The sequence below is a fragment of the Brassica rapa genome, chromosome A05 (assembly GCF_000309985.2).
Source record: "Brassica rapa cultivar Chiifu-401-42 chromosome A05, CAAS_Brap_v3.01, whole genome shotgun sequence".
Classification (NCBI taxonomy): Eukaryota; Viridiplantae; Streptophyta; class Magnoliopsida; order Brassicales; family Brassicaceae; genus Brassica; species Brassica rapa.
In genome coordinates, this window is record NC_024799.2 from 9,693,878 (window position 1) to 9,706,926 (window position 13,049).

At 35.4% G+C, this 13,049-nt stretch overlaps 2 protein-coding genes across 2 annotated transcripts; both read right to left on the bottom strand.

The window, feature by feature from the left end:
• Positions 1–451: 451 nt before the first annotated feature.
• Positions 452–4,030, bottom strand: LOC117134325. The gene is made up of 2 exons (XM_033292598.1): positions 3,165–4,030; positions 452–3,029 (listed from the first exon to the last, which is right to left on the bottom strand). Exons 1-2 carry the CDS (start codon positions 4,028–4,030, stop codon positions 452–454), a joined length of 3,444 nt encoding a protein of 1,147 aa, XP_033148489.1.
• Positions 4,031–8,540: 4,510 nt separating this feature from the next.
• On the bottom strand, positions 8,541–12,323 carry LOC103832761. Its single transcript, XM_033291114.1, has 9 exons — positions 12,076–12,323; positions 11,436–11,709; positions 10,844–10,958; positions 10,646–10,770; positions 10,478–10,559; positions 10,266–10,377; positions 10,039–10,202; positions 9,851–9,971; positions 8,541–9,753 (listed from the first exon to the last, which is right to left on the bottom strand). The coding sequence occupies exons 1-9, from the start codon at positions 12,262–12,264 to the stop codon at positions 9,445–9,447; spliced, it is 1,491 nt and encodes a 496-aa protein (XP_033147005.1). The 5' UTR covers positions 12,265–12,323; the 3' UTR covers positions 8,541–9,444.
• Between the last annotated feature and the right edge of the window lie 726 nt (positions 12,324–13,049).

A 13,049-nucleotide genomic window follows, 5' to 3' on the forward strand; every position in this document is an offset into this window, starting at 1 on the left:
CCAATATACATTATCATTTTTTTTTTGTCAACAACAAACAGACTCATATAGACTCTGCGAACCAATCCGGAAGCTCTGCATCCATATGAACGACGAAAGACGATTGTTTTCTGGCACATCGTGCTAGACTATCCGCCTTTTGATTTTCCGTCCGGGGTACATGAGATTCTGAGTTTGAATTTTACTTACTCTCATGTGGGTGAAGGCGGTTGAAGATTTCTTTGTAGACTATGTTCTTCACTTTTTGTTTGTGTGAGTCTTCGCCTTTGATGATTTGTAGTCCTGCTTTGCTTGTTACACGTGATAGGGCCACGTACAGTTGACCATGTGAGAAGACAGGTCTAGGAAGGTATAGGATAACCTCTTTTAAGCTTTGGCCCTGGCTTTTGTTGATTGTCATTGCATAACACAATCTGATAGGGAACTGGCGTCGACGTAAAGTGAATGGTAGCTATGTATCCCCATGCAAGAGGACTACTCTTGGGATCAAAACTTCATTTCCGATGTGGGAACCAGTAATTATATCTGCCTTAAGCACTCTTTCGCCTATGTGGGTTAGGATCATACGGGTACCATTACATAATCCTTTTGTTTGGTTTATGTTTCGCAGAAGCATAATCGGGGCCCCAACTTTGAGAGTGAGTTTATGGGAAGGCAATCCTGGAAACTCCATCGAGTTGAGATACTCAATGGCGTATAGTGTATCATTTTGGTTAGATTGAGTTTCCGAAACCTCAAAGCTATCATAACTGTAGTAGTCTTTTGACTCTCCCTCGGTTTTGGAGATTGTATACGCATTGATTTCATCGACTGTATCATTTCGGGGTGTTAGGATAGCTTTGTCGGTGTAGGTACTTTGGGAGGCCTCTATTTGGTTGGTATCACCATACGCTGCATCGACAACCTGCTTTAGTGACTCATCTTTAGTCTCTTGGAGGAATGTTGGATCGATATTTACCATTTGGTCATGGTAGCCATCGTTCTCATCTTCTTGTTCTGATTCCAGACGACCCTCGCCTACTTTGAGAAGCCAATCGGAGAACTCTTTTTCGTCCTGGTTGACTCGCATATTTGTCTTCAAAGGGAACTTGTGGCAGAAATTCCATAGATATGAATGACTTATCGAAGCTAAGACAGTATCAGCTCTACTCCCTTGTGGAACAACCGGAAGGATTTGTCTAAAATCACCACCTAACAAAACTGTTTTTCCGCCAAAAGTTTGATCCTTTGCGTGTGGGTTTTTCATAGACATTATGTCCTTCAATGTTTTGTCAAGTGCTTCGAAGGCATGTTTGTGCGTCATAGGTGCCTCATCCCAGATGATGAGGTCCGTTTTCTCGATGAGTTCAGCGAGCATAGTACCTGGTTTGATGTTGCAGAGCTTATCTTCGTCGAGCTTCAAAGGAATATTAAAGCGTGAATGAGCTGTTCTTCCGTTTGGTAGTAGCAATGCGGCTATTCCTGAAGAAGCAACCGGGAGAACGATTTGTTTCCTCGAGCGAAGTCTGGATATGATGGTTTGATAGAGGAATGTTTTTCCTGTGCCTCCTGCGCCATGTACAAAGAATAGTTTTCCATCCTTTTTGTCAACAGAGTCTAAGACTGATTCGTAAATCGCACGCTGCTCGGCGTTAAGCAATTTGTACTGATTGTCATGCCTGAGCGTTTCTTCGGCAACATCGTAATCCATTTCTTGGTTCCACAAACTGTTCCCCAATTCTTTTAGCAAAACAGGTTTGATCTTAGGCATCTCTTTAATATCGTTTAAAGAACGATCTTGCATGCGCATCAACTTTTCCACTTCGATTAACGTGTACTGTTCAAGGGTCTCATCGTCCAGCTCCAGATTTGTGTGGCCTAAGATCCTTTGCCTCTTGTGAAGTATGTCCTCGCTCATTGATTTCCATGAGTGCTCCCATAGTCCTTTGGGGCTTGCAACGAAGCAAGTGGTTAGAAAGGTGACAAACATATCGCGGAGTTGGTATGGGGTGGCTGTTCTAGCACCTTCTGACATACTCTCGAGCCATTCAACATCATCGTCCAAATAGCCTCGTGCGTGGCAAACCGATTTGAAGTCAGGGTATTTCACGTCGTTGAAAGTTTTCAGCTCGTCATAACTTCTAGGACCTTTAATCTTATTGATGAGGATCCTCAGATAGTATCGATCACCTGCTGATGGATGGACAGCCACAATTCGCCCAATGGTTTTTCCTTTCTTACGTTCAGACCAGACTTTGGAATTGTTGTTCCAGACGAAATATTCTGGAATTTGCACATAAGTTAATGTTCGTGCAAATGCTGACCTTCTGCATAATACCATCCATTCAGTAAACATTGTCTTCTCAATACCTGGTTTGCGGATTACGCGGCCGAGGTTATCAGTTTCTTTAATGGTGATGTTATGCTCGCCTTCTAAGTGAATGATAAGTTTCTCAACGGAAGGCTTTCTTTTATGTATGTGAAATGCGAAAGTTCGCCACATGGCTTCACAAGCTGACAAATACCGGGCTTCGATGTATTCTTGGATCTCATTCCGTTGCTTAATCACTTTTTCCTTTGGTTCTCCCGAAGCAACTGTGTCAGAGGTAGTTGCCGTATTTCCTTTTTCAATAACTGCGGATGCTCTGTCAACACCCTTGGTTATGTACTTGAATAAGTACTTCACTGCGCTTGTACGGTTACACCATTCCACATTGATATGAGCCTCGTACTTCTTTAGGAGATTAACGTTATGAGGTACAACAAACGTGTTGTTCAAGGTTGCCCCACTTTTAACCACAGACTCATTTTCATTTCGGCGGCGACGATATAACACGTACCCTGATTTGTCAATCGAAGTACTGTCATTATAAGGCCGAGGATACTTCTTTGTGCACACATTATTTTCCATACACGGTGACTTCGGATTAATGACACCACATGGACCATGGATCATGTGTTTTGTCACTAAATTATAAGCTTCGGGGTCTTCTTCTTTGTTTGGGAGCTCGGCTGAAATAATCTCATCTACTTCTTCCGAACTTGGTGTTCTGGATGAGTTTCCAAACCACAATAATATATGTGCATGAGGGAGGCCTCTTTTTTGAAACTCTATTCTGTGGAGAGCTGCAGTGTATGGCTTGAAGAAAGTTCCTTTTTTGAAATCCTTCAGCAGCTAATCTAACTTCATCTTAAAGACCCGACATTCAATGTCTGGTCTATCATTGGGGGAGTCTCCACCGTATATTTCAAGATGTTCTTTAATCTCTCTCCAGTTAGGATTGGCCGTCATTGTGATAAACAAATCCGGGTTCCCATATTCTCTGCAGATAGCCATCGCATCATGATATTTTTCAACTAAGTATCGAGGCCCGCCGGTGAAACTGGGCGGCAATATGAACCTTTGTCCGATAACTTTAGCATCAGTGTCACCCTTGCTAACAGCATCGAGTACATTACTGTAGAGCTCGGCTCGCAAAACATCTTGATTATTTCTGGCCCACCTTAGCCGATCTTCTTCGATTGCCGTATAAACGTCCACAACATATTGATGGAGGAGACGACCCCCTTTAACCAATGTCATCCCCTGGTTAAGACGTGTCTGTATCTGAGCAGCGTAGTACTGGCGTATCGTCAGGAATTGCCTTGTTCTCGAGGTGCCTGTCTCAAGATGCAATGAGATTTCGGGGTGAAATCCATACTCACCATGTGGAAAGAGAAGAGGATATTGGAGGCTCATGTACAGAGGGTGGTCGTCACGTATCTGCTGCAAAGTGTCAGATTGGAATTGAACCACTATATCTCGTACTCCAATTGTTGATGACATATCCCCTACGATAAGGCCTGCGACCTCACTCGTACTCGGGAGATCGTATTCTTTACCTTTCCCTTTATCTGAAAGCAACCTTATATTAAACTCTTGCCCGCTGTCTTCGTAGTAGTCACGTGCCCGTCGGAAAAGCTTGGCTAAACAGTTATTCTCATCAAGCATCTCGATGAGGCGTTCCAAGGTTGTCTCATCAAGATTACCTTCTGTTGAGGTTTGGCCCATCGCGTTTAGACGGTTTCTGACTTCGTTGCCCGTATCAAATATATAAAGCTGGAGATATTCGGGGGGGCGGCCTTGTCTTGGTAGTAGCGAGCCTATTCTATGGTGGGTTTGACCTTGGATCCGTATAGTGTAGGGTCCGGGAGCATTCACCACTGTATAATCCATCTTCATTCCAATCGAGGTGAAAGCCAGTACCGAATTATAGACTCGAATGGTATCTCGAAACCACCTTTGCTGAAGAAGTTCTTCTAACATGGGTGGGGGTTGATTGATCGGTGGAAGCTTTATTTGGCCATGGTTACAGCAAATAGTGAAGGTTAGTTCACCTGTTTTGAAGTCTTTACCAGTGCTCTCTGAAGTCCACATTAATGCACCACATTTTGTGCATTCCACGATGGGGTTATCTTCAGCTTTAGATGTGGAGCCTTTATCTGTGGTTAAAGGTGTTTTAAATTGTTAAGAGATTGTGGTTAGTATTTTTATAGTTAAAAGCGTTTAATTTATTATAAAGAGATATAATATTTTATGTACCTAACATTTATCGATATTAGCTTTTAATTTATCGTGCTCATTCTCGACATTTATTTAAAATATGAGTTGAAAATATGCACCTTTCTTCGCAGTTCTTGTTGGGCGTAAGTCATGAGATCCTTGTGGAGCATGTAGACCTATACGTATAACATATGCAGATGAGACATATAAGTTTCTGTTATAGTTTCTACATTGTTTTAAAGTTGACAGGGATTGTTACCTTGTGGCAGGGATGACGTTCGTTTGGATAGCAAGATGGCTTTTCTCATCCTTCGTGCGTTTTTTTGTCTCACTGGATAAATTAAAAGTGATCCATTAAAGACAATATAAGCATTAGACATTGTGGGATAATAATGTTTTTAGACTGGATTGATTTTATACCATAGCTGTCACATTTATCACATCCACCTGTACGATTAAATTAGATAAATAATTTAGTTTATCAATAGATACTGTTGAAAAATATATTATAGTTATCTATGTAAACTTACAATCATAGTATTTTGGTTTGAAAGTCCGTGGATTGCATATCTGATTGACTACAAAATACATTCATAATTTAAATTAGTATTCTCGTAGAGTATAAAATAATATATCTTCAGAGTAATGACACACCTTTGGGTTTGTTGCGTGATCCGGGTGGGCGTCCTCTTTTTCTTTTATGTGTGATCCCGGTTGAAGTTCCTGGATGGAAAAAAAAGTTAGAAAGATGTTTATAACATATCTATATACTACTTTTTAAAAAGTTATGGGAGAGCACTTATCGTTCATACAAATAAGGAGAAGTCCATATTATATTACAGTTAAAAAACCTACAAAATTTCTGATTGTATCGATGTTAATTTTTTTTAAATATTAACTTTATAAAATTGCACCTTTTTGTGGGATATATATACACAGTTAGAAATTATACAATACGTAAAAGAAGTAGTGTATTAAATGTATTCACTAAATTAAATTGACTTTATTTTATTTGTATTTAAATTATATATAAATAGATTAGCCCAAAAGAGTTTATAAATTAGATAAGGCGATGGCAAAAAAAAAAATTAGATAAAGACACAGTTAAGAGATTCGCTAAATGAGCCCTAAGTAAAATACGACTCAATATTAATTCGAAGTTCAAACCAAGTTAATTCGCCAAGCGTAAGATTCTATTTTCTACTTTAACTATGTTTGAAAATGTGTATCTAAAAGGATCTTTTTAAAAATTATCATTAACACCAAGCTTAAATAAACTTTTATCATTTATTAGTCTTCATATTAAATAGATTAAAAATTTGAGACATAAAATAAGGGGGTGTTAGTGAGAGTTAGATTTATAATGATTGTTAGAATTTATAGAATATAGTGTTATTGGTTTACATATTCTCACATTCTCATTAAAATCTAGTGTTATTGGTTTAATAATTTAGTAATTCTATACACAATCTTTTGTTATTCAAAAAATTTAGATTTTAATGATTCTTTAAATCTATTAAAGTTGGTGTTATTGGGAGTTGTATTCTTTACCATTTAACTCATAACACAAGATTTTGAGAATACTACTTACATACCTTAGATTCTTAGAATCATTATATCAATGTATTTTCATAGAATTTCACAATATACAAAACTCTCTGCAACTCTTTCCAAATTTAACAAATCTCTCAAAGTTTAAAATCAACAAACTCTATATAAATCTTACTCCCACTAACACCCCCTAAGATTCATAACCATGATAGATATCTGATGGCCAGTTATGAACTCTTTTCATTCATTCTGGAATAATAAAGTTTTTTAAAAAATAATTAAAGATTGTTCTATGTTACTATGCGCTTTTCGATATAATATTAATTTCAAATATACATACAAACTGGATAATTATTATGTATTAAATAAATAGGTTGGATAAATTATTGAGATCAAAATAAAATACAATGTAAAATATATATGATTAATAGACAATTGAATTAAATATAATTATAGTATTTTATATAAGTTAATATTTTAAAAATTAATTTTAATATTATCTATCACGAATATAGAAATAATTTATTTTAATGATTTTCGAATTAATAATTTATGTGTATAGTATTGTTTTGTAAAATGATAATGTCCGCGAGTGATATCAAAACAATACCATTCATACAAAGAAGTAGAAACTCGTATGATATTACAATTGTCATAGCTAAGAATAATCTAATAAAATAGTGATGCAAACTTTCTAATATGAAATCTATAACAATGAATATACAGATAAATGTTGCTACATTTCTTACCAAGTTGTTGTTAAAAGAGTTTTTCCTTAGTAACACTGACTGGTGTTAAAATAGTGAAATAAAATATGAGTATTCAATATTTTATTATATATAGTAAATTAAACAAATAGTGAAATATTGTTTTTTCACGCACAATCTGATCCCATAAGTATTAGCCTAACTTTAAAAAATAGAAATTGAAATGTTTGTTTGGTAATAGCAATAATTTGTCATGTTACCGAAAATATAATTATAAATATTATTATATTTAGCTTAGTATATTGAGCGACATGTGAGTCTCTTGTGATGTTACAGAGTTAGTAGCCTACCTTTTATAAATGAAGATTGAAATGTTTTTTAGATAATAAAAATAATCTCCGATGCAAGAGAATATAAAACTTTAGATATGTGTTATGTCCAGATTGATATATTTAGCTTAGTTAATTGGAAGACATGCTAAACCAAGAGTTGTGTTTTTGTTTTATACGTGTTGTGTTTTAAAGCTATATGAACTATTCTCAATTCCGTTTGGTAAATACAATACTACTAGGTAATAACCCGCGCCTTGCGCGGGATGTGATTATTAGTTTTGTTATTTTTAATAAAAAAAAAACAAATCTATTTAATCTGGATATCGGTTCGGTTTTAAGTTATTTTTTTGTTTTTAATCTCCTAAAATATAACCATTATTTTAAATTAATATTTATTTTGGTTTATTCTGTTAAAACGTTTGTTTTTTAGTTTTTTCGGTAAAATCCAAAAATTATTATTATTTATTTATTTTCATGTTATAAATTTTAGATAATCGTCATGTTGAACCAATGGTTTCATAGTTTGTAAATGGATAATAGTTCAAGAAAAAAAATTATTAAGACAAATCATTTTACTATAATTTGGTCGGTAGTGAAAGAAACATTAAGAAAAAAAATGTCTCAACTTTCAAAAAAAAATTGATACTTCACTGGTGGTAAATACTTACACAGTGTTCACATCAAGGTGGACATGCATATGTATGTAAAAGTATATAAAAATAAATGATAAATATATAAATATATTGTTAATTAGTATTAAATAACATTTTTGTTCTAAATAATACATGAAAGATAAAATTAAAATTAATTAAAAATTAAAAAGGCTTTGACTCTGATATCCGAAATGATTTAGAATTTTAAAGAATATCTGATTTGATTCGTAAATAAAATAAAATTTAAAAAATAATTGAAAATTTTAATAATAACATTTTATTACAAAAATAAAATATTATTTAACTTTTTAAATTTTAATACCTAATATAATAAATTTAATCCATAAAAATATTGTAAAACTTATATAAACTATAATATATATATAACATATATATATATATAATTCTGTACATATATGTATATATATGCATATAACAGATCAAATTTGATATCCGTTTCTAAAAATATTGGTATTTGTGATTTGTTTTTTTAATTGTATTTTAGTAGTTGATTTGCTTCGTAGAGTTACGATGTCCATATTTTTTGGTTCAAATCAAAACGGATAACAAATTGAATCAAAACTTATAAATATTTTGCCCAACTTTATCCGTAAACAATAAAAATAATATATATATATATATATATATAGTTTAGCTTTTGATTCGTTATTTGTTTTGATTCGAACCGAAAAATCCAAAGTTTTATTTGAACCTTGCACATAAGTTTTATATTAAAAAAATAAAAAAATATATAGTGTGAACACATTTATGAATATAGTGTGAACGCGTTAACATATTTATTATTAAATCATTGTGAGACTGCCACGTGTATATTATAATGTGAATGCATTTATTACAATGCTTCTCCTTTAATATATAAGGGATATGCAAAAGTATGTATTTTTTTTTACCTGCAGTTTCCAAAGGGGGTGTTCGAGGTGTGTTCTCCATTCGTGTGTGACTTTATCCTGAGAAGCAAACAGATTGTTGGCTATAGGGGTGGGTTAACATTTGTATATCGTTTGTTTGTAAAAGTTTGTTACACTTACAGTCGTTTGGCGAGCTTTGTAGACAACTGTAAAAGGATCCAAGGTAGAACCGGGAAGGGGAAGAAAAATGTTACAGAGAGTTTTGGTAATTGAATATGAATATGGAGTAGAAAGCGTTTTGTTCAATTCTTTAGGAGTAAGTTTAGGAAATATATTAAACTGATTGAGATATGGGAATATTTTTTTACGTTAGGGTTGGAAATCACATTTAATAATTGTGTGTTTACATTAACGTTATTTTTTAATTTTAGTAAGTAAATCCTAATGTATTTATGGACCAGTTGGGTTTGTCATAAACCTTATGGATTTGCAGTATGGGAATTTATTCATACTATTCGTTGGCTTTAAGTCATTCACATGCAAATAAATAGAAAATAACATGTTGACCAAAATTAATAAAACACTGATATTTGATATCAAATAACTCAAAGAAAAAACTGATAATTCAAAATGAGAGAAAACCATAGTCAAGGAAAAAACTCTGATAATTCAAAATGAGAGAAAACCATAGTCAAGGAAAAAACTCTCATAATTCAAAAGACAAAATGAAAAAACATGCATGCAATTGTAAATGAGATAAACACGTAAACTGAATAGGAGTTGCAATCTTTGAGAAGTGTCACGAGAACTCTAGTTCCCACACTTACGACGTTTAGCTCTCTCCAGCTCAGAACTGCAACAGGCGCCCTTACTCCCATCTGCTGAATCCACACGGTTTTGGGATGTCTCCTCAGACGTCGCAGTAGTATGGTTATCTTCTGAAGATGCTGTGGCTGGTGGAGTGTCTAGAGAGAGGATCTTGGTCACGGTAAGAGATCGAGTCTTACCCGATAAGTTATGCTCTGTAACTTTGACACAAAACTTATGCTTCTGACTGATGGTGCTGATTAGAGCTTCTGGAATAGGCGCCTCAAGGTTAACTCCTTCGTTCCCATTAGCCTGACATTCAATCAAAAGAGGGTTAAGAGCTTAGCATGATGAAGAGAAAACAACATCTACCCAAAACGATTCACAGCTTATATACTTAAAAAGTCACCTCAAAATAGCTTCTGACTAACTCTGACGCTGGCTTCCCAGTCAGCTCACGACCGGCATCTCCAAGTAGAACAAAAACAGCTTGGTCACTGTTGTCATAAACTGATATCTTTGACAGGTACCTGTTATGAAAGAATGAGAACCTAATACTAAAAAAAACGTAAGTGGAGATCAGGTTAGAGTTCTTACTGTGGAACACCAGATACGTTAACCTTTCCACACTTCTTGTTTGTGCAGAGCAACGAAGTTGGACCTTTGCTAACCTTACTATGGCACCCACTGCAGGCAATGTAGTACCAAGAAGAACCATGCACGACGTCGTCGATCGTAGCCGTGCACTCGAAGAAGGCGTCCTGCGAGTTTGCATAAAAATAGAAATTTCTCTTACTGATTGAAGATATATAGATTAAGTTTACCTTTGCGGATTCCTGCTCGATATAGGAGAATATCTCTCCTATAGTCATTGTCTCACGTTTGGTGACGACCTCTGCGTTAACCTGCTCAGCAATATCTGGATTAGAGCCCAACCTGAGACAATTGTAATCGTTGATTTAGTTAGTCAACGCATTGAGTTCACGCGAGCATTTCATTGAGTAAAAGAGTAAAACCAAAACTCATAAACGCTTACCAACTGAAGTAATCTATGGTAGGCTGGACATCGTAGTCCATAAACACACGCGAAGAGGACATTGAAGTCAAAGCAAGAGTACCTGTTGTCACATGAAAAACCCATTAAAGAACACAAAATTCTGATGTATAACTGTAAGAAATTTGAAGTATAGATAGAAATCATAACCTCCGAGAGTCTTTGTGTTTACGGTCGTGACCAGTAACACAGTGGGTGTGCCCTCGTACGACTTGAACTTTTTGCAGAACTCTCTCGCAGCCTGATCCCAAAGGTATAGCTTCATGACCGGGCCACTGCAAAAAAAATGATACTGAGTAGTTAGCAGGAGTAAAGAGAAGTAGTGTCTAAAAAATATTGTAAACCTACTCATGTGATTGGACATGAATCAGAACACGCCTCGCCTTTGCTATCTCCACTTCGTCAAGAACTGGGGCCTCATGGATACTCTGACCATTAACCAACTTCATGTGGCCAACAACATCTAGATAAACATCACAATAGTTACATGTAAATTAAAATTCATCAACTTTATGAATCACAGCAAAAAATATTTTATTATTGTCAACTTTTTTTGTCTCACACATTTTTTAAACTTTAAGTTTAAAAGAATCGAAGCAATTCTAATAATCCAAGTTTTAACGTACTCGAGAAATATCTTTATTTACAAAAGGTAGGCTAATAGCTTTGTGCCCTCACAAGAGCTTCACATGTCTCTCAATATACTAAGCTAAATATACTAATAGGAAAACAGTAGATATTTATAATTTTATTCTTTTAAAAGCATATATTTCTTCTATGGATATAAAAAAAAACAAATTAAATCAGAGGACCGAGTTCAGAGAATAGTGAACAAACCCAAAACATTGACTCAACCAATTTCAGATCTACGTACCTAAGCAACATTCTAATTATCAAGCAACTCAATTAATCAAAAAACGTGGGGAATAACAGAGCTTACCGTAGAGGTCTCCTTTGAGATCGCAGTTAGCCTGAAACTCTTCATATGAATGAAACCGGAAACGGTCATCATCAAACTGACTGGGACAGTCTAGAAGAACCGTCAACTCCGAGTTCCATGAGAACGACACAGTAACAGTATGATCAGCAACCCGAAACACCGACTTGTTTCTGGAACCGTAGAAGTTGTCGAGTTTGTAAACAGATCCTCGCTTCATCTTTGGCAAATATGTTTCAATTCTCCCTGGGGAAATGAATCCTTGAATAACAGTTCCCTGCAAATAAAAACATAAGAGAAACCAATATACGTAAGTGAAGAACGATAACCAGTATTGTATTTACCAAATGGAATTGAGAATAGTTCATATAGCTTTAAAACACAACACGTATAAAACAAAAACACAACTCTTGGTTTAGCATGTCTTCCAATTAACTAAGCTAAATATATCAATCTGGACATAACACGTATCTACAGTTTTATATTCTCTTGCATCGGAGATTATTTTTATTATCTAAAAAACATTTCAATCTTCATTTATAAAAGGTAGGCTACTAACTCTGTAACATCACAAGAGACTCACATGTCTCTCAATATACTAACCTTCTATTGAAACGATAAAAAGACGGTTAATTACAATAACCTGTTCGTCGATGAGTAGCATCTCCATGCCAATAAGCGTCTTCTTCAGCGGGTTCCAAGCCTCCCAAAAATGGATGAGCCGAAACCGCAACTGAGCTTCGTGGGGACCGAGCGAGAGATCTTTGAGGAAGAGGACTTTTTCGTCGTAATCGGAGGAGACAATAGACTTCCCATGCGGTTTCATCGCCATCGATCGAGTTTCTAGGGTTTTGATTCGAACACAAAGGAGAAAACAATATATAAAGAAGGAGGAAAGGAGGGAGATGAAGCGAAACCATTAAGAAGAGATTGATTGCGAAATTGATTGTGAAGAACAGGATGAAAAACGCAGAGGCTACGGTTTGAAAGTGAGAAAACGAAGTGAATTGGGGATGAAGAGTAAGGAGTCGCAGACTCGCGACCTCCTCTCCGTAGAGGCCTAGGTTTAGATTAAAAAAAAAGGAGTGCACGGCAAAACAGAAACGAAGTCGACCCATAACTCGGAATCAAAACGAAGCCCATTAAATCAATTCTGAAGCCCAATTTGAAAATAAAGAGCTCTGATTGGTGGATTAAATATCATGACGTGGCATGCTTAAGAGGAGGAGAAATCTCCCTTTTAGTATTGTGATAATAGCAAACCCAATTTTGAAGCTAGATGACGTAATCATTTTTTATAGGAAAATAAAACTTAAATCTAATGGTTAAGTTTATCAATACTTTGTAATCTAACGGACATGATCATCTCTCATTTATAAGATCCGACGTCATCAATCTCGTTCACCAAAAGGCGTCTCAGTCAACTGCTATCTGAACGATGCACCCCTTATACATCCGCCTCTTCTCAAAGGACACCTCATTTGCCTCCTTTCGGATACAACGCGTCTCTAAAATCCATCTATACATTAGACAATTCATCACCATCGTCGTACATGTATGAATCTGTTTTTGGAATTTTGTACTTCGTTTATTATAGGAAATAATCCATAGTTTTTT

What these genes read in the sequence shown, in the direction of transcription:
- LOC117134325 (XM_033292598.1), bottom strand. Translation starts at nt 4,030, where the DNA reads ATGGGCCAAACCTCAACAGAAGGTAATCTTGATGAGACAACCTTGGAA. An exon ending in TGTCGGGTCTTTAAGATGAA is followed by an intron (nt 3,030 to 3,164) that starts GTTAGATTAGCT and finishes AAACTCATCCAG; the next exon opens with AACACCAAGTTCGGAAGAAG.
- LOC103832761 (XM_033291114.1), bottom strand. Translation starts at nt 12,264, where the DNA reads ATGGCGATGAAACCGCATGGGAAGTCTATTGTCTCCTCCGATTACGAC. An exon ending in TCGAGCAGGAATCCGCAAAG is followed by an intron (nt 10,203 to 10,265) that starts GTAAACTTAATC and finishes GCAAACTCGCAG; the next exon opens with GACGCCTTCTTCGAGTGCAC. An exon ending in TAGTCAGAAGCTATTTTGAG is followed by an intron (nt 9,754 to 9,850) that starts GTGACTTTTTAA and finishes ATTGAATGTCAG; the next exon opens with GCTAATGGGAACGAAGGAGT.